This window comes from Notolepis coatsorum (genome assembly GCF_963971535.1).
Source record: "Notolepis coatsorum genome assembly, chromosome: 1".
Classification (NCBI taxonomy): Eukaryota; Metazoa; Chordata; class Actinopteri; order Aulopiformes; family Paralepididae; genus Notolepis; species Notolepis coatsorum.
Window position 1 is genome coordinate 12,791,416 of NC_140165.1, and position 23,012 is coordinate 12,814,427.

General features: G+C 43.8%; 1 protein-coding gene across 1 annotated transcript; it reads right to left on the reverse strand.

Moving 5' to 3' along the window:
- Nucleotides 1-158: 158 nt before the first annotated feature.
- On the reverse strand, nucleotides 159-16,824 carry wdr12 (WD repeat domain 12). Its single transcript, XM_084320476.1, has 13 exons — nucleotides 16,677-16,824; nucleotides 16,059-16,153; nucleotides 15,715-15,809; nucleotides 14,514-14,620; nucleotides 13,348-13,463; nucleotides 10,931-11,085; nucleotides 10,733-10,778; nucleotides 8,532-8,617; nucleotides 6,961-7,101; nucleotides 4,429-4,534; nucleotides 3,697-3,829; nucleotides 3,107-3,179; nucleotides 159-901 (listed from the first exon to the last, which is right to left on the reverse strand). The coding sequence occupies exons 1-13, from the start codon at nucleotides 16,715-16,717 to the stop codon at nucleotides 824-826; spliced, it is 1,272 nt and encodes a 423-aa protein (XP_084176602.1). The 5' UTR covers nucleotides 16,718-16,824; the 3' UTR covers nucleotides 159-823.
- Nucleotides 16,825-23,012: the final 6,188 nt, after the last annotated feature.

Genomic DNA, 23,012 nt, shown 5'->3' on the forward strand with positions numbered 1-23,012 from the left:
TTACCAGTCAGAAAAACACGAGGAAGTACCAACCGACTGTACACTGTATGAATGTAAAGTCTTGTACAAGAATCAAAACTGCTGTAAATGCAGGACTATCAAGTAACACCAGTATCTGCTGCAACACAACACAAAGAAACACAGCCACCATCTTAGGGAAACAAAATCAATTTATAGTCATCTTCTAAATGCATTTCACAGGAATAAAAAAGAGACAATATGCAAACACTTGTTAGAATTCACTCAAGAAGAACAATATAGGAACAATAACCGGGACAGTGAACAAAGCAAATGTGTAAAATAAGACCATAAAAAAAACTAGCTTTATTTTTTTTAGCCAGCAGTCATATCTCAGTACTGGAATTAATAAAGGTCAATATACAGGTGCAGCTCAATAAATTAGAATATCGTGGAAAAGTCTATATATTTAGCTGTATTGATGCAGTAATTTGTGCAAAAGGAGCCCCTGTCTTGCTCGAAAAAGAGATCTTTGATCTCAAGTGACTACCTGGTAAAATAAAGGTAAAATATATACAAAAGAAAAATACATCTACAGTATTTTAATTTTTTTTATTGGTGATACAGACGTTTGGGCTTTCATGAGATGTAAGACATAATCATCAAAATTAAAACAAATAAAGGCTTGAAATATTTCACTTTGTGTGTAATGAATCTATAATCTACGAGTTTCACTTTTTGAATTGAATTACTGAAATAAAATAACTTTTCCACGATATTCAAATTTATCGAGCTGCACCTGTATATATATATATATATATGTCTGTCCGTTCTGTCCGTCTGTGGTGTGATGTTGGCTGAGGTGCTATGCCCCCGCGTCGGTCACACAGGAGGAGTACTGGTAGGTGTACAGCCTGTTGTCCGCTCCGCCGCTCAACATCAGCTGCAAAGAAAAGACACGACGAGTTACACATCTATTCAACTCGTTTCACTCGATGACTTCCACGTGGCTTAGGGGGGAAAACTCAAATATTTGGGACGCTCGTCTTTGTTTTGGTAATTACATTTTTAGTCTTGAAAGCCATGTCAACAGCCGAGGTGCATTAAAAAAAAATAAAAGCAGTCTTTCCAGATAACCCTGTTGGCTTGGAACGGTTGTGAATGAACATTCCATGACCCCATGTATGATGATAACATTATACACTGTGTACTATTACAGTCATTTAGCAAGTGTGCAAACATCAATAGCTAAATATCAGCAGAATATTTCAAATTAGGGATGTGTGAGGATATCCGGTTAGCTGGTTAACCAGTCATTTTAAATTAACCGGATATTCTTGATGGTTAATTAGCGTTTTAAGTATAGAAATGTTAAATAAAGTGAACACATGAGATAATAATAAGTGAATGAGTGGAGTCTAGATAATTTCCTGCTCGCCGCCAGTGCCAAGAAACAGCTGAGGCAAAATGAAAAGAATGAGAAGCTTGGATCATTCATTTGATCTCACTCAGAGCGACAGCGCGTTCTCACTCTAGCATCACACACCGAGAGAGAGAGAGAGAGAGAGAGAGAGAGAGAGAGAGAGAGAGAGGAGTCGGGAGGAATGGAGTGACACCGAAGGTTTCAGTCAGTTTTACAAATGTTGCTACTAATTACAGTCATCATGCAGGCGTGGCGGCGTGCTGTATTTTTGTAGTTAGCTAACATTATGCATTAACACACATTATTGTGTGACGAGCAGCAGTGTTAACTCATGAATGATCTCTGTGTGTAGTGTAGCCCATGTTGTGTGTAGCCTATGTTGTGTGTAGTCCATGTTGTGTGTAGTCCATGTTTGTGTAGCCTATGTTGTGTGTAGCCTATGTTGTGTGTAGCCTATGTTGTGTGTAGCCTATGTTGTGTGTAGCCTATGTTGTGTGTAGCCTATGTTGTGTGTAGCCTATGTTGTGTGTAGCCTATGTTGTGTGTAGCCTATGTTGTAGGACCGATGTCATCTAGGAATTTTAGATGGATTTGTATCGTCATGAGAGAGAGAGAGAGAGAGAAAGAGAGAGAGAGAGAGAGAGAGAGAGAGAGAGATATTTAGAATGTGAAACGGGCAGATTGTGGGCGGCACGCAGCACCCATGGACAGTAAGCTGACACGTCAGACCACTTTATGTATAAAATAACCCCCAAAAAACATCCTAACTGGCCATGCGTTGAGTGCCAATGATGAGATTTCTCGTTATTTAATCGTTATTTCTTTTATTAGCGATATCCATTAATTTTTCATCCATCCAGCCTGACGTTATCATTGGGAATGGCTCTGAGCTCGAAAAGGGCAAATACCGCCGCCTATCGTCTCCCGGATGGTAATGCACATCATTGGATTGGATTGGGTGGCCATGTGCATCAGAAAAAAAGTCCGGTCCAGGGTTTTCCCATCTCTGGCAAGCGGTGTCGTGTTACCAGATTGACTGAGGATGAGGACCCTCAGAGCAGCGTCGATTATGTGTTTCGGACTATATCATTGGATCAATAAACACGATCAATATTTGGAATGGCGATCAGGAATTGGATTAATCTTTTTGCAGAACATCTGATGTGAGGTAAGGACTCTATTTTACCAGTATTGGGTTAATCAGATGTTTTTTTTCATAGCAATCACAACGTGTCTGTGTGTGTGCGTGTATGACGTTAGCGCTGACCAGGTCATGGATAATAGATTTTTCAGCCCGCTTCTCTAGCGTGCATAAGTACACATATACTATCGATAATCTAGCGTTTATTTGAAAATGATTCATAAATCAGCCGAAAAATGACAATGTGTTTTGTGTATTCCACTAAAGGGCTATTACCGCGGAATTTCTCTGAAATTACTAGACCTCTCCGAAACTATACTCGTATTCGAAACGGTATAAAACGGAAATGTACCAATGAAAAAACAATCCGTTTCGTACATCTTGACTGCAAGCAAGTCATTGATAAGACAACCGTCTGTAGTATGATAGTAAAGGGTTAACCTTCTGTAGTGTGGTAATGAAAGGGTCAACCTGCTGTCGTGTGGCAGTGAAAGGGTTAACCTTCTGTATTGTCGCAGTGAAAGGGTTAACCGTTTGGTAGTGCTGCAGTGAAAAGGTTAAGACACGGTCCTGACGTCTCTTACCCCACTCTCTGTCCAGTCCACGCACAGCACCTTGTCCTCGTGGGCGGCCAGGTCGTACAGGGGGGCCTTGCAGCTGGAGGTCAGACAACACACACACACACGTCACACGTCTGGGACAACATACAGGGTACAGCATGGGACCCAGTACACAAGGTCTAGGGGCTCTGGGGGTGTCTTTAGGCGACTAAAGTGTTTTAATGGGTCCCAGGGGTGAGACTAAACATACTCAATCTGGGTCCCGGGGGGGGGGGGGGACATGTTTAAAAAGCTCAGGGCTTCATGTTCACAAAGCTTCCCATAGTGCTGCTCTGGCGTCGTGACTCCAGAACACTCGTCATCGTGACCTTATTCAAACTAAACAGCCTGAAACTGACTCTAGATCAGTACTCCCACCTTGAGAGGCGTTTGAGAATATGGACCCTGGTCTGTATAATAACGTCGCTAGGTAGATTTAAGCTCACGCGGTTTACAGAGTTACAGAAGATGGCTTTCCTACTTTGTATGTTCCTCTACCATCACCGCGTTGTACGTGTGGCACAGTAGCCGCTAGTTGTGTACAAAGTGTGAAGTGTTAATAGCGCTCCGCGGACCTTCTGGTGTCCCACAGTTTGACCACGTTGTCCAGGGAGCCGGAGACCAGCTGGTGCTCGTGAGAAGGGGACCACTTGACGGCGGTGACCCAGCCCGTGTGGGACGTCAGAGACAGCAGAACCAACGAACCGTCTGAGGGGAGGTACAGACAACACACTGCCATTAGCAGATGAGAGAGAGAGGGGGGGGGGGGGGTAGAGAAAGAGCGAGAGGGGTAGAGAAAGAGGGAGAGAGGGGTAGAAAGAGGGAGAGAGAGGGGTAGAGAAAGAGGGAGAGGGGGGAAACATAGGCAGAGAGCTACCGCACACTAAATAAATGCCCTTGTACTTTTTGCTCATACGATATCGTGTAGTAGTCGGGAGTGAAATGATTCAATCCAACTAGGGGTGTAAAGAATATATCTATGTATTGTGATGATATGAACATGAAATTACAACTGCGTCGATCTCTAACATTGAAAATGTAGTTCATTGAAGTGAATGAAAAATTCACGTGTGTCGTTTATCTATTTAGTTCATTCATGAATGCAATGTTGTGAAGTAATAATTGTTTACCTAGAATCGGAAAAACACAAGTCAAAGTATAGGATTTCATGACACCGTCGAATCTCAGCCTGGAGAATTAAATTGAAGTCGTTGGAATCCCAGAGGCTCATTTACTTTATGGAACGGAGAGGCCGATACCTTTGACAGTGGAGTCGCCCGCAGCGGCAGCGGTAGTAAAGTACGTACCTTTGGAACGAGGGTCCCACAGTCGGATGTGTCTGTCTGCGCTGCCTGAAGCCAGCCGTTTACACACAGGAGAGTAGGAGAGGCAGTTAAACACTTTAGTGCCCGTCTGCAGAGGGAGAAGAATGAATGAATGAATGAACATTACACTTATATAGCGCTTTTCTAGACACTCAAAGCGCTCCCCAAAATGTAGGGTGGAAATTGCCTCCTTCACCACCACTGGTAGCACCCAACCTTGGGCTACAGCAGGCTCAATGGCTGCCGTACACACTGGCACCAGGCACACATCACACGGCTGCTACACAATGGCTGAACGGCTCAGGAGACAGGGATTGATATCGGCCTATTAAGGTGAAGGGATGATTAGGTGGCCTTGATGTCAGAGACCTGATTGGGAATTTGGCCAGGAATGTCGGTGAACCCCCTACTCTTTGCGATAGGCGTCCTGGGTTCTTTAATGACAGAATTTCAGTTAGGACCTCGGTTTAGCGTCTCATCCGAAGGACGGCACTCGCAGCTGTATGTGTCCCCATCACCGTAACAGGGGCATTGTTACCGACTAGTCCAGAGGACAGAGTGCCCCCTGCTGGACAACAACACCACCACCACTTTCCGACAACGGCCTTGACCGGGGCTCGAACCGGTGATCTTCCGATCATGAGTCCGGAGCTCTACTCATGTAGCCAGTGAGGAGGTGCCAGTCATTTAGTTTCATCTTTCCTAGTCTCATGTAGCCAGACCTATGTTAGCACTGTGCCAGCGCTGGAGAGAGAGAGGGGTCTGGCTGAATCTATTCTCATTCCGCTATAGGGGGGGGGGGGGGGGGGGGAGCTCTGGCTTGTTTGTATTTCTTTAAACCAATCACAATCATCCTGGGCGGCGCTAAGCCCGGGATGCAGCGACGGTGTAAAATAGTGTCGCAGATAGCGGAAGGGGAGGAGAATTCCCACTCAAACAGTCGGCCAATGGCAGCTTATAGGCAGTCTCAGGGGCTGTCCACACGAACGCTGGGTTTAATGTAACCGTGACCGTGGTCTTTGAAAACCGGAGTCCAGGGTGAAGTTTTGCACACATCCCGGTTGCAGTGGTTGCGTGTGGGCATAGAAACCGAGGTTATTTCCAGTGTTTACAGCAGAGCTGTCCCAAGTAGCGTTATATGAAAATGATTGTAACAAACTTTTGTTCGAAACGTATCGTCTGTGTTGAAGAGTGTTGTGATCGACTGATGATGTCTGTTGTCGCATTCCTGACCTGACCAGAGTAAACCAGTAGCTGCGGCTAAACTAAACTCATGTGTTGTCAAGTTATTGTTATAAGAAACCCAGTCCAGACTGCATCCCCTTAACAATTGTATTGAGCCGTATTGTATTGTACCCATTCTGCAATGTGTTAAATAACGTTTGCATCCATTCATTCTACTAGCGTTAACGTTACCACATTATTACGTTAGCATGTAAGCTAACAAAATCGCAGATCTTTTTGTGAGACTAAACTCCGCTCTTGGTGGTAAATTGTGTCGATGTTGGTTTTGTTTCATCAACAAATGAGGCAGAACACACAGTGAATGTATCCTTTTTTGTTTATTGCACGTTGTTCTAGCTGCAAACTGTAGAATTGTTTGGCTGTGAGCAAGGAGGGATGTTATTGTTCCAGCTTCAGGTCAGTTTCCGGTATTAACCCTAAACCCCTTCTGGTTGGTTGAAATGGCCTTCATGTTTGAACTACATCGCGACCTACTGCTTTGGCATTGTACTACATGTATATGACGTCACTCTGTGCAAGGTTTAAACCAGTCGTGTGGACAGAATTAAATTTTTTTTAATAATAAAAAAAAAAAAACTGTCAAAAATACCCGTGATCGTGTGGACTGGGCCTCAGTCCTGTGATCCAGACCAGGTTTTTTCTGACTCCATATGTGAATGCGTGCTTATCACGCACGCACACACACTTGCGAGATCAATTAACTTCCAATTCAATGGATTCATTATCAGATAGATTTTATTCTTGAATACATGCATAGCTTTCTTGAAGATGTATTCTGTGTTAGCTATAAAAGGTTGTTATAAAAGGTTGCGTTATAAAAGGTTGAGTTATAAAAGGTTGTTATAAAAGGTTGTGTTATAAAAGGTTATAAAAGGTTGCGTTATAAAAGGTTGAGTTATAAAAGGTTGTGTTACAAAAGGTTGCGTTACAAAAGGTTGTGTTATAAAAGGTTGTGTTATAAAAGGTTATAAAAGGTTGTGTTATAAAAGGTTGTGTTATAAAAGGTTGAGTTATAAAAGGTTGAGTTACAAAAGGTTGTGTTATAAAAGGTTGCGTTATAAACGGTTGCGTTATAAAAGGTTGTCATAAAAGGTTGAGTTATAAAAGGTTGTGTTATAAAAGGTTGCGTTATAAAAGGTTGTTATAAAAGGTTGTTATAGAAGGCTGTTATAAAAGGTTGTTATAAAAGGTTGAGTTATCCAACCTGTGTATGTGTGTCTGCGAGTGTGTGTGTGTGTGTGCGTGCGTGTGTGTGTGTCAGTGTCTCACCAGTGTGGTCTTCATGCCTCCGGTCTCGGCGTCCCACAGACGGATGGTGTGGTCCCAGGATGCACTGCACAGCTCCTCGCTGTCGCACCACAGGACGGAGGACACCGCCTCGCTGTGTCCAGATAACGTCATCCGGGGTGTCTGAGGGGGGACAGAGTCGTGACTCGTGAGACATATTCTCATGACTTTACTAGGTACATTTGTCTTGTTTTTATCCATGTAGTCCGTGGTACAAGCGACAACAATCCAGCAAGACCACGATAAGCTTTTTTGTTGTTTTTACCCCAAACACCCTGCTGGCGAATAAAAACTAACTAAAACAAAAGATGTATAGTAGACAGGTTTCTCATCGACGTCAGACTCTGTGTGCACGCATCAAGGTGGCAGAGAGGAACGTAATCCTGGTCAGAACAACGGGCAGACTACACTATGGTTTCTCCATAGAGCTCCATTATACTTTTAGTCAGGGGAGTGTCATGGTTTCCCCATAGAGCTCCATTATACTTTTAGTCAGGGGAGTGCCATGGTTTCTCCATAGAGCTCCATTATACTTTTAGTCAGGGGAGTGTCATGGTTTCCCCATAGAGCTCCATTATACTTTGTCAGGGGAGTGCCATGGTTACTTCATAGAGCTCCATTATACTTTTATTCAGGAGAGTGCCATGGTTTCTCCATAGAGCTCCATTATACTTTGTCAGGGGAGTGCCATGGTTTCTCCATAGAGCTCCATTATACTTTGTCAGGGGAGTGCCATGGTTTCTCCATAGAGCTCCATTATACTTTGTCAGGGGAGTGCCATGGTTTCTCCATAGAGCTCCATTATACTTTGTCAGGGGAGTGCCATGGTTTCTCCATAGAGCTCCATTATACTTTGTCAGGGGAGTGCCATGGTTACTTCATAGAGCTCCATTATACTTTTAGTCAGGCGAGTGCCATGGTTACTTCATAGAGCTCCATTATACTTTTAGTCAGTTGAGTGTTGTGGTTTCTCCATAGAGCTCCATTATACTTTTATTCAGGGGAGTGCCATGGTTTCTCCATAGAGCTCCATTATACTTTTAGTCAGGCGAGTGCCATGGTTACTTCATAGAGCTCCATTATACTTTTAGTCAGTTGAGTGTTGTGGTTTCTCCATAGAGCTCCATTGTACTTTTTTAGCGCAGCATCTCGCGCCGGTAGGGGGCAACTCAGTCACATGACTCAGCAGGTATTACTGATTGGCTCGAACATGGTATGTTTATGAACAAGAAACCCGTCTATATATGGAAATAGGTACGTCTGCCCGATGAAGGTCATGTGACCAAAACATCAGTGAAAGAAAGAATTAATAAAGAATTGCAAGAGAAGATAGTGTCAGTCAGACATCACAAGATGTACCCATCAATTCAGAAGGTCTGCAAAAGTTACTTCGTTTTCATTTATACAAAAGATGAAATATAGAAATGCCCAATTTCCTCCCAGGAATGAACAAAGAACACACCTAATCTAATCTTACTAAATGTACCATTTAACCATCTAACACTAGAGAATGAAACCCAAGTCCAGTATGGGAGCATGTGGCCAGTACTGACCCTGGTCAGGCCCAGCTGTTCAGTCTTCTGTTTCTTCCTGGGTCTGTTGGAGGGTTCCTCCACCTCATCCTCCTCCTCTGTGGCCACTAGGGGGCGGGACAGGAGAAGGAACTGTGTTTAGGGACTTGCTGTTAATTAAGCATTGCTTAGGGTCATAAAAGCTGCTGTAGATTACATTTTATGTAATAATTTAAAAAAAGATATATATATATAATACATCCACATGTGCTTATTGAAAGGTGCAGAATAAAAGTATTGCTTTTCCCCCTAAACAATTATTGATTAATGAATGTACATTTAAAAAAGATTTGCCTGGTCCAAAATGTATGTAGTTGTTTACATGTTGTGTGCATTTATCGCCTCCCTATTTCCCCATTTCCCCACATGGAATGCACCCAATTGGATAAATGACATGCTGGCGCTCTAGTGTGCTCTAGTGGCTGAATGTCATCTATACGCAGTGGTTCCCAAAGTCGGGGTCGCGACCCAAATGTGGGCCGCGAGCAGCCACGGGTGGGCCGCAAGATGATTTAAAAAAAATAAAAAAATAATAAAAAAAAATAAAAAAAAATATTTTTTTAATTTTTAATTTTTAATTTTTTAATTTTTAATTTTTTAATTAAAAAAATTTTTTTCAGGCCACTGAACTTAGAAGCAGGCCAGGACAGTGTTTCTAGTTGTATTCTAAAATTCTATTCTATTGTATTCTAAAATGTGACTATATGGTTTTATATTAACTTAATAAATAAACAAAAACGAAAAATCTACTTATTTCAACGAACATTTCAAACTAAATAACAGATTATGCACATAAAACGCTGAAAACAACCGAAGCAACAATAGTATTTTAATGAGGCTATTATTATTATCATTATTATTTTGCAACAAGTTAGCCCTCTCATAAATAGCACATATAAATGAATAACTAACTTGAACTAACTTAATAGGATTGAAGTGATATTTGGCTTAAAAAATCGGTCGTCTGGCAAAAAAAAAAAAAAAAAAGCCAGACGATGTGCATTGGGCCGCGGCTCTCTGACGCCTTATTTTCTGGGCCCCGGCCTGAAAAGTTTGGGAACCCCTGATCTATAGCACCTGTAAAGCTGCATTATGTAGTTTGGATGAGTTAAGAAATGTATTCCATCATGAAAATGATCTTAAGAAAGGTGAACCAACAATAAACCTAGGACATGGATCATTGTAGGGATGCCCCGATCACGTTTTTTGCCACCGATACCGATCACCGATCGTCGTGAGCCATATCGGCCGATACCGATCCGATACCGATCGTTTTTGATTAAAAAAAATAAAGATTTATTTTATATAATTTTTTTATTTTAATTTTTTTATAAAATATATATATTATATAATTAGACTTGTATTATCTGCGAGACATCGGCACCACGCAACAAGTCAAAATGCTCGCTATCTGCAAACAGCTCCACTGTGTGTACTCTAGTAGCCTCCAGCTCCAGCAAGGACCCTATTGGTATAACGTTACTGTGCTTTGGTCATATCACATTCAGCAAGCCTCGTTAACGTTAAGACGACGCCTCAGGGAACTATTTAGTTCAATGGGACATTTCGTTTTGAACAGTGAACTAACGTGCGCTAGCTAACGCGAGCTAACGGAGGTATCAACATGGACTACTAGACTTGCTGGAGCATTTGTTGATATCAGGAGCTATCAGTAGCTAGCCGGCTAAATACCGTTAGACAATGCCTACTAAAAGTGAATAGTTGACTGGGTAATTTTGTTTAAACAGTAACGATAGCTAGGTAGCTAACGTTAGCTCAGGTCGAATGCACTATAGACTCGAGCAGAGCCTCCTCCTCTGTGTTTACAAACTGTACACGGGTGCGGGCGGGGCTAGGGAAGAGGAGCAGCGGCAGTTTGCAGGTCCTGTGTGTCTGAGACAGACAGCGAGTGAGATCTCCGCTTGATCGGTTTCCGCGATCGGCGAATATGACTCATTATCGGAATTCACCGATCGCATATTTATACTGATTATCGGCCGATAACGATCGGTGGCCGATCGATCGGGGCATCCCTAGTTCATTGTATTTGTAAATGTGGTGGTAAGGTAGGACCACGTTCAAACACGTGTTCCAGGCCTCTGGCCTTCCTCTTAGGACATTAGAGGTTCAAATTCCCCTTCGTTAAACATCATAGAGCAGCTTTAAACATTCCCACAGCGTACCTGCGGACCAAATCTTCAGCATTTTGTCCCAGGAGCCACTGCAGAACTGAAAGGACGCAACACAAAACATTGATTAATGACGACCCAGAGTCGCATCCCAATCATCCCTCGCCCTTTCCTTCCCTCCGACATCCCCTCTCCTGGCTCCCTTTATATACTCTCCAGCTCATAGCTCATTTCTCCTCCTCCTCCTCGTACCTTTGAACCGGTGGGGTCGGCGGCGATGGTGTCGACGCTCCCTGCATGTCCGCGGCAGCAGTGTCTGGCTTTCACCTTGTTCCTCTCAGAGTTCCACTCCCACAGCAGGATGGTCTGGTCCAGAGAGGCCGTCAGAAGCAGAGAGGTCAGACCATCTGCACAAGAGAAACAAAAAAGAGGGGTGAACGGTTGACTATCAAGTACATTTTAGTTCATACAGAGGTTTAAAGAAAATTGTATTTGCAGTGTTTAGCATAATACGACATAAAGGTGCTATAGATAACATTTGTGTAATCTTTTTTTCTTTATAAAAGTGCAGAATGAAAGTATTGCTTTTCCCCCCAAAAATATATTGATTAATGAATTTATCATTTAACACTTTGGGTGCCATGGGTTAAATTCATGATATACCATAGATTGCCAGCTCTATTTGTCTATGGAGAAGTACCCCTTCTTTGCATGGCTATAACTTTTTAAATTCTATTGCTACATTGCCATTATTAGGGCCCATTCAAAGTCCTATATGTATTGTTCATTGTGTAGCAACGTTAAACTTTTTCATTCACATATTCATAGTAAAGTATGGTCTAATGTATAAGTATGTTTTCATCTCTTTCTGCAGCTTTCTCCAGAACGTGATCTATAGCCCCAAATGCATTATATTGATGATGAAATACAGTTTGATGGCAATCGGGGCGATATAAAAAATTTCAATTGGACGTACTTCTAGAATGATCTACGTATGATCTGATGATGACCGGATGGGCGGGGGATCGTTTATAATTCCGTGGGCAGCGTTATATCATTAATCTAGTGTGGGTCATATGTTCATCATAACAGTTTATATGGAACACGTTTAAAAATAACGCTGAATCTTACCGGATCTTCCTCGCGCCGTTGGACGATCAGCGTGGTGTAGATTATGGGATGTTTATCCTGATGAACCATTTCCAGCTTGTATAATACTATATACGTCCAAATCATGTTGTTTATCGAGTTATTGGCAATGGATCGCTATATATTGTGACGAGCTAGAGTGCCGGGAGCCAAACCGAGTGCCCGGAAGTAATATGGCCGACCAGCACAACCTCCACAGCACTTCCTGTTTGGCGATTGCGCCGATCGGCCACCAGATGGCGCTCCTGAACCGCCAGAGAGCTCAGTGGGTCCTCCTGGTGGATCTCAGGCCAGCGGAGGGGAAATATGAATCCGATCACAGATTTTTGAAATATTGATATTAAAGACGCTGTAAAGCGTCCTTCGGCAACTTGAGTATGGCCGGGAATGACGCTGTAAAGCGTTTTCCGGCACCCAAAGTGTTAAAGAATTTGTGCAGGTCCATGTTGTTGTTTACATGCATGTATTCCCTCCTTACTTCCCCACGTGGAACGCACCCGATTGGATAAATGACATGCTGGTGCTTTAGTGCGACATCGAGTGGCTGAATGTCATCTATAGCACCTTTAAAGCTGCATTATGTAATTTTGGCGAGGAGAAAAATGTATTCCATCATAATAATTTCAAAACACCTTTCCCACAAATCTCATTACGGAGAAATAAATAAATATAACCTTAAGAAAAGTGAACCAACAAGAAATTGTTGTCTAGTCAAATTGCCATATAAACAATAGATGTAAGCATCATTTCTTTGTAGCCAATGGGGACGTCCTTGAACAACGATCAGCACTCTCGGCCAATCAAAGCGTTCATTGGATTCCAATCGGCAATTCAAATCATTCACAGCAGTGGAAAATCTTCAGACACTCAAATTAACTACAGGATTTAGGCCTTAAATGGTATATTTAACATAACGTATATAACAGCTTTAATCCAAAGCTTTACAATTTTGTTCACTCGCATTCACCCACCGACGGCAGAGGCAACCATGCAAGGTGCCAACCTGCTCATTGGAAGCAGTTAGGGGATAAAGGAACACGCCAACATTTTGGGAAATTAGCTTACCGTCTTCTCCAGAGAGAGACAAGAAGATAAGATACCAGTTTCCTCTCTGTGTGTTCAGTAGAAAGCCATCTCTCTGCATGTTAGCCTAGCTTAGCACAATGAATGGAAGCGGACATGGCCGGTTAGCCTTCGGGAGAGGTGTTAGTTGGACAATGCCTAGGCTAACCGGCCATGTCCGCTTCCATTCATTGTGCTAAGCTAGGCTAACGTGCAGCCAGATAGCTTTCTACTGAACGCACAGAGAGGAAACTGGTATCCATCTTCTTGTCTCTCTCTGGAGAAGACGGTAAGCTAATTTCCCAAAATGTTGGCTTGTTCTTTTAAGTGTCTTGCTCAAGGACACTTCGACACGCTGCCCGGGAATCGAACCGGGAACCTTCCGATTATTACCAGACAACCGCTCGACCTCCTGAGCCTCTTGTCGCCCCCAGGGTCTCCCTGGCTCCTGTCCTCACCTCTCTTGACCCAGGCCACATCCTTGACCACGTCCGTGTGTCCCGCCACCGTCATCACTGCCTTGCCTTCCAGAGACCAGATCTTCGCCGTCTTGTCGTACGACCCCGTCAGGATCCTGAACGATCGGAGACGTTGATATAAAAAACGCTGTAGGAGCCAAATTCTAGATGAAAATTGCCGTAATTGCTGTATTGCCCCATTAGACATATAGTTTATCATCGTCTTTGTGCTTTGTGTTTATTAATATATGTCATAATGAATTCCAACATGGAGACTTACCTGGTCTACTCCCCCTTTTTCCCCCTAACCACTCCTATAACATGGCAGGTAGTTTGAGTTTTTGACCGCACTTAATTGCTAGTTTATGTTCATTTACCAAACCCTTTTTTGTTTGTTTTATAGTTATAGGCAGCTATTGGGGCTGTTTATTATGATAATAAATAATTACTATTAGCTTTCAAATAAATCCTGTTTATTTTATAAAGTACACATCGGATCTTTATCATCTTTTCTTTTGGACTGCAAATTCGGAGCGTGTCGGACCACCAACGCAATACCTGGAGCCTCAAGGCAACTTTGGTCCATAGGATTGCCTTTACAAACGCCAAGAGACAATATTGCGCTCTAGGTGAACGACTACAAACTCAAAAGTAAGAGATGAGATTAAATGAAACATGATATGCTTAAAATGAATGTATACTGATACCAAAAGGAAGGGGTTTCTGTAAATGGATCAATGTCGAAAGATTTCGTATCTGCTTTTATCAAAAAGGTTTCCATTCCTTAGTCCACTAAAGTAGGAAGATTTATACCGCAGAGTCCATTATTTCAATAAGCTTTCTTGCTTGTTTGGTCACAAAGGCAAAACGTTGCGATTACAAAAAATTGGGGGTGGGAGGGTGTCGCAACAGAATCTGTAAAAAAATACACCAGTACCACTTTTTCACTGGCAATACAGATTCCAGGTACAGTAATAAGCCTCAAGTATCGTCTGATAACGACCACTGGTCCATTACTTTAACTAAACAATACAGACTTACACCAAGCGTTTCTGTATCATTGGACATAAGTAATTGAGATGTAATTGTCTAGCATCTCTCTTTGTGTGATTATTGATCAAGTTTGTGTCGGTGCGTCACTAGTGTCTTATTACAGTCAGAATTACCATTCAGAGTCTGCCTGTACTGAGCTGATCCAGTCGTCGTGCATCATACACTCCTCTGGCTCAGGGGCTGTGATTCTCTCCACATACTCGATCTCCACCACATCTTCCTAAACCCAGGCACAGAGACAGAGAGAGACCCAGGCACAGAGACGGAGACAGAGAGAGAGAGACCCAGGCACACAAAGATTGACACATGCGTCAGAAATATACTGTATATCTACGAATAATTTCTACAAGAACAGACACAGCCACGATGTTAAAACAGTAATCCAGAACTATTTTATTGCACTGTATTTTTTTGTTGTTGATATATCTGCACTTTATGTGCTCATTTCATGTCTATTCTATTCTACTAAAACTGAATCAAACCATAAACCAAGTGGCCTGTTGGGACGTTAGATCCTAATGTGAAAAACTGTGATTTTATATGTCTGCACTTTATGTGCTAATTTTACCCTTGCTATTATTTGACTTATATTTACTTTAATTTCTTACGCTCCACTATCCGCTGGGTGCATACTATGACCTGTATCATGTTTTGTAACAGATTACAGAAATTCAAGAAGGCTATTGGAACGTGAGGTTCTGATGATTTAAGATTAATATATCTGCATTATTTTATCCCACTTTATGCTTTGCTCTTGCCGCTTGTTTCACACTGATTTTATGTCTTATTTCTTACTGATGTAAAGCACTTTGAACTGCAATCCCCTGTATGAAAGGTGCTATACAAATAAAGTTACTATTATTATTATTATGATGATGATGACCTACTTCAAAACACAACTGCACAAACTTGTGTTGTATTACTGTTTTAGAAAATGTAAGCACATTTTCAATAGCAGTCCCTTTGATGAAGGTTCTACACATATACATAAGGGGGTCAGGATCAAGGGTCAGGTGCCCTTCCTCGGGGGCATTTTGGCTGCGTTAGCTCCGTCGACATCGGGGATCGAACCTGCAACCCTTCTACTACTAGTAGGCGGTCTCTCTCACCAACCGGCCCAAGTCAGATCAGACCTGTAAAGAACCGTGACGTCACCAAACAAAGTTGTGACATTACGTGACGCGCGCCAAGCAGTCAAAAGCTCACTCCAGTGCAGGCCGGGTTTAACTTTATAGGATCATCATTAACGCGACAACTGACAGGCACACAGTGTGATGACCACTCGGGTGAAGGAGCAGAGGTCGTTCACAATACCGTCGATATGCCCTCTGTCTCCATGTGATTGGACAGCGACGACCGCAGGAACTGCCCCCGGACCAGGAAGTCGAACTCCACCTGGTTGTGAGACACTAAGGACACAGGAAACAAGACGAGTCATTTGTTGGCCTATATTAAGTTATTGATAAAACTGTTTAAATACTGAGGGATCATCTGGCAGTAGGCAAGGAGATATAGTTCCCAGCATTGGGAAGTTCAACCACATTAGTTTAGTTGACTGTTTAGCCCTGTGGTAGGGGTGACCCGGGTTTGATTCCCGGCTGCCCCCTGAACTCGCTACAGTATCTAAATCAAAACAGCCTACATTATGTCTGTCTTACCATTCTTGGCTTCCAGCAACTTGTTGATGACATTGCTGAGGTCCAGTACCTCGGAGCCAGCTGGGATGGAGAATGGGACATCATCGACAGCATATCTGAAAGGAAATGTGGGGATTGTTACCTTATTGATTGATTGAAAACTTTATTAACAGATTGCAGAATGGGTACAGTACAGTACAGCTCAATACATACAATTGTTAAGGGGATGCAGACCAGAGAAAGACTTTCGTCTTGTTTACATCATTTACTTAGACAGGCTGCATTGCATATTGGAAGGCATACATTAAGCATTACATAGGAACAGCTGCATTTCTATAGCTGTACAATGAAATCAATCTCAGCAGGTCAACCATGTTAGTTATGTACCACATAGAAATGTTAGCAACAAATACCTATTGGAATTGATTCGCTCAATAGCTGGCGAGCAAAAAAAACACATCGTTAGACAATTACTTTTAAACTAACAGCTAACGTTAGTTTAAAACGTTGAACGATTGGTAAATGGCTGCATTCAACTTCTTGCCACTAGCCAAACAGTTAGCTAGCCTGTCATCAACATGTCTTTCATTTTACGTTATAGCTACTTATCTTACAATTCAGGAAGTCGGTACTACTCACTTTTTGTTGTCTGTGAAAAACCTCGCTTGTAACTGAGACATGTTTCTCTGTATGTTGTTATTCTGCCAAACACAACCTAGAAGACATCTAATGAAGAGAGGAGCTGCTAGCTACTTGATAAATAACACCGAGTCTCCCTCCATGCAGTCAGCAGAGATTACAGGCAGCGTGGGCCATGTGGGGAGGCAGCCACTGGAGCCGAGCACAGAGCAGTCGATCGATGACGGCCGTGTGTGGAGTGATTGATTGAAAACTTTACATCAGGGTCCCCCATTTTCAATTCATCATACAAGTTTCAAGTTTCTTTATTAGTTGTCATACAGAAGTACAGAATACTTTTATACAAAATGCTTCTTTCTGTTACGCTCCACTCCAGACATTTACATGACATTTATGGCATAGGGACATACATGACATACAGGTATATAGTACTGTTACATTTGTGACATATATGATATGCAAATATACAGTACTGTTACCCATAGATCCTGACAGAGAGTATATACATATGATGGGGAGGAGACTGTACATTAGGAGGACATACAGCATGTAGGAAAGGAAATCAGTTGCTCCATGACCCTGACAAATGTAGCTAGTTGTTCTTTCTCCAAAGCAACAATTAACTAGTGTGCCTTTATAACTGTATTATAGCTCACCCCCTCTCTCTTCCATAAAGACAGCGAAGCAGCTATAGGAGGATGAGAAGAGGACAGCATCTCACAGAGTTGACTGAGTTGATATCGCTACTGGTCCTGTCAAGGCTGTCACCTGTTGCAAATGTACACATGCCACTTACAACGTTACTCGTTCTGCTCAACACATTCTCCTAAAGATTCCAGAGTGATAGGGAGGTGGAGAGAGGAACAGTGTGATAGGGAGGTGGAGAGAGGAACAGTGTGATAGGGAGAGGGAGAGGAACAGAGGGAGAGGGAGAGGAGGAAGAGAGTGATAGGCAGGTGGAGAGAGGAACAGAGTGATAGGGAGAGGGAGAGGAACAGAGGGAGAGGAGGAAGAGAGTGATAGGGAGGTGGAGAGGGAGAGGAGGAAGAGTGATATGGAGGTGGAGAGGGAGAGGAGGAAGAGAGTGATAGGGAGGTGGAGAGGGAGAGGAGGAAGAGAGTGATAGGGAGGTGGAGAGGGAGAGGAGGAAGAGTGATATGGAGGTGGAGAGGGAGAGGAGGAAGAGAGTGATAGGGAGGTGGAGAGGGAGAGGAGGAAGAGTGATATGGAGGTGGAGAGGGAGAGGAGGAAGAGAGTGATAGGGAGGTGGAGAGGGAGAGGAGGAAGAGTGATATGGAGGTGGAGAGGGAGATGAGGAAGTGTGATAGGGAGGTGGAGAGGAGGAAGAGAGTGATAGGGAGGTGGAGAGGAGGAAGAGAGTGATAGGGAGGTGGAGAGGGAGAGGAGGAAGAGTGATATGGAGGTGGAGAGGGAGAGGAGGAAGAGTGATAGGGAGGTGGAGAGGAGGAAGAGAGTGATATGGAGGTGGAGAGGGAGAGGAGGAAGAGTGATATGGAGGTGGAGAGGGAGAGGAGGAAGAGTGATATGGAGGTGGAGAGGGAGAGGAGGAAGAGTGATAGGGAGGTGGAGAGGGAGAGGAGGAAGAGTGATATGGAGGTGGAGAGGGAGAGGAGGAAGAGTGATAGGGAGGTGGAGAGGAGGAAGAGAGTGATATGGAGGTGGAGAGGGAGAGGAGGAAGAGTGATAGGGAGGTGGAGAGGAGGAAGAGAGTGATAGGGAGGAGGAGAGAGGAACAGAGTGATAGGGAGAGGGAGAGGGAGAGGAGGAAGAGAGCGATAGGGAGGTGGATAGGAGGAAGAGAGCGATAGGGAGGTGGAGAGGGAGAGGAGGAAGAGAGCGATAGGGAGGTGGAGAGGGAGAGGAGGAAGAGAGCGATATGGAGGTGGAGAGGGAGAGGAGGAAGAGTGATATGGAGGTGGAGAGGGAGAGGAGGAAGAGTGATAGGGAGGTGGAGAGGGAGAGGAGGAAGAGAGCGATATGGAGGTGGAGAGGGAGAGGAGGAAGAGTGATATGGAGGTGGAGAGGGAGAGGAGGAAGAGAGCGATAGGGAGGTGGAGAGGGAGAGGAGGAAGAGAGTGATAGGGAGGTGGAGAGGGAGAGGAGGAAGAGAGTGATAGGGAGGTGGAGAGGGAGAGGAGGAAGAGTGATAGGGAGGTGGAGAGGGAGAGGAACAGAGTGATAGGGAGGTGGAGAGGGAGAGGAGGAAGAGACTGATAGGGAGGTGGAGAGGGAGAGGAGGAAGAGAGCGATAGGGAGGTGGAGAGGGAGAGGAGGAAGAGTGATAATGGAGGTGGAGAGGGAGAGGAGGAAGAGAGCGATAGGGAGGTGGAGAGGGAGAGGAGGAAGAGAGCGATAGGGAGGCGGAAATGGAGAGAAGGAAGAGAGTGATAGGGAGGTGGAGAGGGAGAGAAGGAAGAGAGTGATATGGAGAGGGAATGGAGAGGAGGAAGAGAGCGATAGGGAGGTGGAGTTGTTTTGTTCCTTGATTTATTTCCACAATACAGTTCTAAAACCCACAAAGCAGTTTACTCAATAAAGTGTCTTCATATATTAGCCTGTTATAGTCAGATTGCATAAATATTTACCAATTTTCTTCAATATGGGGAACAGCATGAGTGAATATAATCCTATTTTTGATTAAAAGGAAGAGTGATATGGAGGTGGAGAGGGAGAGGAGGAAGAGAGCGATAGGGAGGTGGAGAGGGAGATGAGGAAGAGTGATATGGTGGAGAGGGAGAGGGAGAGGAGGAAGAGAGCGATAGGGAGGCAGAAAGGGAGAGAAGGAAGAGAGTGATAGGGAGGTGGAGAGGGAGAGGAGGAAGAGTGATATGGATGTGGAGAGGGAGAGGAGGAAGAGAGCGATAGGGAGGTGGAGAGGGAGAGGAGGAAGAGAGTGATAGGGAGGTGGAGAGGGAGAGGAGGAAGAGAGTGATATGGATGTGGAGAGGGAGAGGAGGAAGAGAGTGATAGGGAGGTGGAGAGGGAGAGGAGGAAGAGAGCAATAGGGAGAGGGAGAGGAGGAAGAGAGCGATAGGGAGGTGGAGAGGGAGAGGAGGAAGAGAGCGATAGGGAGGTGGAGTTGTTCTGTTCCTTGATTTATTTCCACAATACAGTTCTAAAACCCACAAAGCAGTTTACTCAATAAAGTATCTTCATATATTAGCCTGTTATAGTCAGATTGCATAAATATTTACCAATTTTCTTCAATATGGGGAACAGCATGAGTGAATATAATCCTATTTTTGATTGAAAAAATATGTATATTGTGTCTTGGGGCCATGTGGGGGCCATATAAAATAATGTTTGATATGGGTACTGGTTATGATGAGCTAATAAGTTAGTAATGAAGTACAAAACAAAACTGGATAATAATCCTTATTTTTTTCGGGTGGTTGGTACTGAGTTACACACCGGGTCCATTCGGACACAGAGTTTTTGTTAACACCAAAATAAGATAAATAAATAAGCAGCGCACAAGGGTTAAGCGGGGGGTCTGGGAGTCCCCCACCATTAAGACTTAATTTCCTGCATGCTGGTGAATTTTAGTGCATGTGAATCACAAAACTAATGAGCCAACAACTGCTTAACAGTTATGAACCTCAAATAAAACCAAAGCCAAAGGCAGTGGCGGACTGGCCATCGGGACGTTCGGGACGAATCCCGATGGGCCGGAACCAAAGTGGGCTGGTCCAAAAAAAAAAAAAAAAAAAAAAAAAAAAAATCTTTATACTTTTTTTTTTTTTTTTTTTTTTTTTTTTATTTGGCCAGTGTGTGGGCCAGTGTGTGGGCCACTAATGTGGGCCGGTGTGTGGGCCAGTGTGTGGGCCAGTGTGTGGGCCAGTGTGTCAGTCGGTGTGTGGGCCACTAATGTGGGCCAGTGTGTGGGCCAGTGTGTGGGCCACTAATGTGGGCCAGTGTGTGTGCCGGTGTGTGGGCCAGTATGTGGGCCAGTCTGTGGGCCAGTATGTGGGCCGGTGTGTGGGCCGGTGTGTGGGCCAGTATGTGGGCCAGTCTGTGGGCCGGTGTGTGGGCCAGTGTGTGAGTCGGTGTGTGGGCCACTAATGTGGGCCAGTGTGTGGGCCAGTGTGTGGGCCAGTATGTGGGCCGGTGTGTGGGCCAGTATGTGGGCCAGTCTGTGGGCCGGTGTGTGGGCCAGTGTGTGAGTCGGTGTGTGGGCCACTAATATGGGCCAGTGTGTGGGCCAGTGTGTGGGCCGGTGTGTGGGCCGGTGTGTGGGCCAGTATGTGGGCCGGTGTGTGGGCCGGTGTGTGGGCCAGTGTGTGGGCCGGTGTGTGGGCCAGTGTGTGGGCCAGTGTGTGGGCCGGTGTAGTGTGTGGGTCGGTGTAGTGTGTGGGCCAGTGTGTGGGCCGTATGTGGGCCGGTGTGTGGGCCATTATGTGGGCCGGTGTGTGGGCCAGTGTGTGGACCGGCAATAAAACAATAAACAAGTTGCATAAACTAAATCAGATAAAAAATTATCACAGTTCTGGTTTGCCTTAAGATGCAGTTTAAGATGGGTCTTGAACATGGAGTATGTAGGGCACTCTCTAATCACAACTGGTAGGTTATTCCAGTAGTTACCACTTTTAACAGAGAACACAGTTTTTGCAATGGTAGTATACCAAAAAGGCACCTTACAGTCCCCTCTACTGATGGCCCTGGTGGTAATGCCAGTGTCTGCTTTCTGTTGGATGAACTCATTCAATGGGGGAGGGGCAAGTCCATGCAGAACCGTGTACATGAAGCAAGTATATTTGAAAACTTGGAAATTCTCGAAACTTAGCATGTTATGTTTTTCTAAAACATTACAGTGATGAAATTAAATTGGTTTCCTATCAAATACTTTTATGGCTTTTTTGTAGAGTAATTCTATTGGTGTAAGAGTAGTGACATATGAAAGAGACCAGTTGATAAAACAGTACTCGATGTGTGATAAAATCATTGAATGCAGAAACATCCTTGCAGCATTAACTGGCAGGCAGGGCCTGATCTGCCTGAAGTTTTCGATGTTAAACTTGACTGTGTTTGTCACTTTCTTCACATTACTTTTTGAAGGCCAATGTGACCCCAAGATACTTGAATTAATGTACAATGTCCAGCTCCGCCTCTCCCAGAAACACATTAGAGTGAGTGACCTCTACTGGTGACTTTGTGAACATCATACACACTGTTTTCTTGGTGTTAAGTGAAAGACATGCTTTCGTTAGCCAGTCTTGAATGAGACATGAGACATCAGTGAATGAGATTCACGTTTCCTCCCAACCGCGAGTAGGCCTAGAAGCGCAGAAATGGAGAATGCAAAAAAAGAAAGGGTGGAGCTGAAAAAGCTAGAATTGCTAGTAAAAGACGCAGAACAATGTTCTAAAATTACAGACATGTTTAGTAGAGGAAGGGCTGGCGTTAGAGTAGCTGCTGCTGCTAATGATGATGAAGTTCAAGTGGAAGGAACCAACAGTAACATGACAGGTGCGTGCAGTAGCCTAGTGCATATTCTACTGTTGGTGTGTGCCGGTTCATGAGGGCTAGCTAGCCTATACTAGTTCTTGCAGTGATTTCAGTCATTCTATTACAAGACAATGTGCTTTCCGTATTCCTGATTCCTTACAGCACGTGGACGTAAATAGTCGTGACTCGTGACGTTTTTTCTCTGACTAAAAGTTTAGTTAGCAATGTTAGGACTAGTGCCCACCACAGCATCAGAAGCTAAAGTGCTAACCTAGAGAGCCAATCAGAACCTAGGACGGGCTGCAAATTAATTGGCTACTAATATTATAATAGTAAATACTCAAATAAAATACTATTATGTTCCCTTTCAAATTTTCATGTTGATATAATATTGGTAATCTAATTGATTGAATTGATTAGTTGCCATTTTACATGCTTAAATAAGATGTACCTTAGAATTCCCAACAGTTAGCCATGTTCTCGATTAGTCTCATCTACATGTTTGTAGATAACCACAGCTAACTAGCTTAAGCTAACAACTAGGTCAACTACTACCCCGTAGTTAAACAAATGTGATTGCATATAACAGCTAACTGCTACAGCTAAGTTGGTAGTTAGCCTATTCCATTAATGTTGAATGTATTTATGAAGGTTGTTGATGGTGGTTGGCGCTGAATAGCAGACATGATTCCGTCAGTCTGCCACAGGGAAGCTGTGTTTGCTGATGCTGCTCACGACCACCAGTAGCGTATGACTGTGTGAGTGTGAATGCTTGATGGTTTCTGTGAAGCGCTTTGTGGAACAATGCTGATATACAGTTAAGAATGAGTAATTCGCTTTTGGTTTTTAAGAAAATGGTTTGTAAAGCTA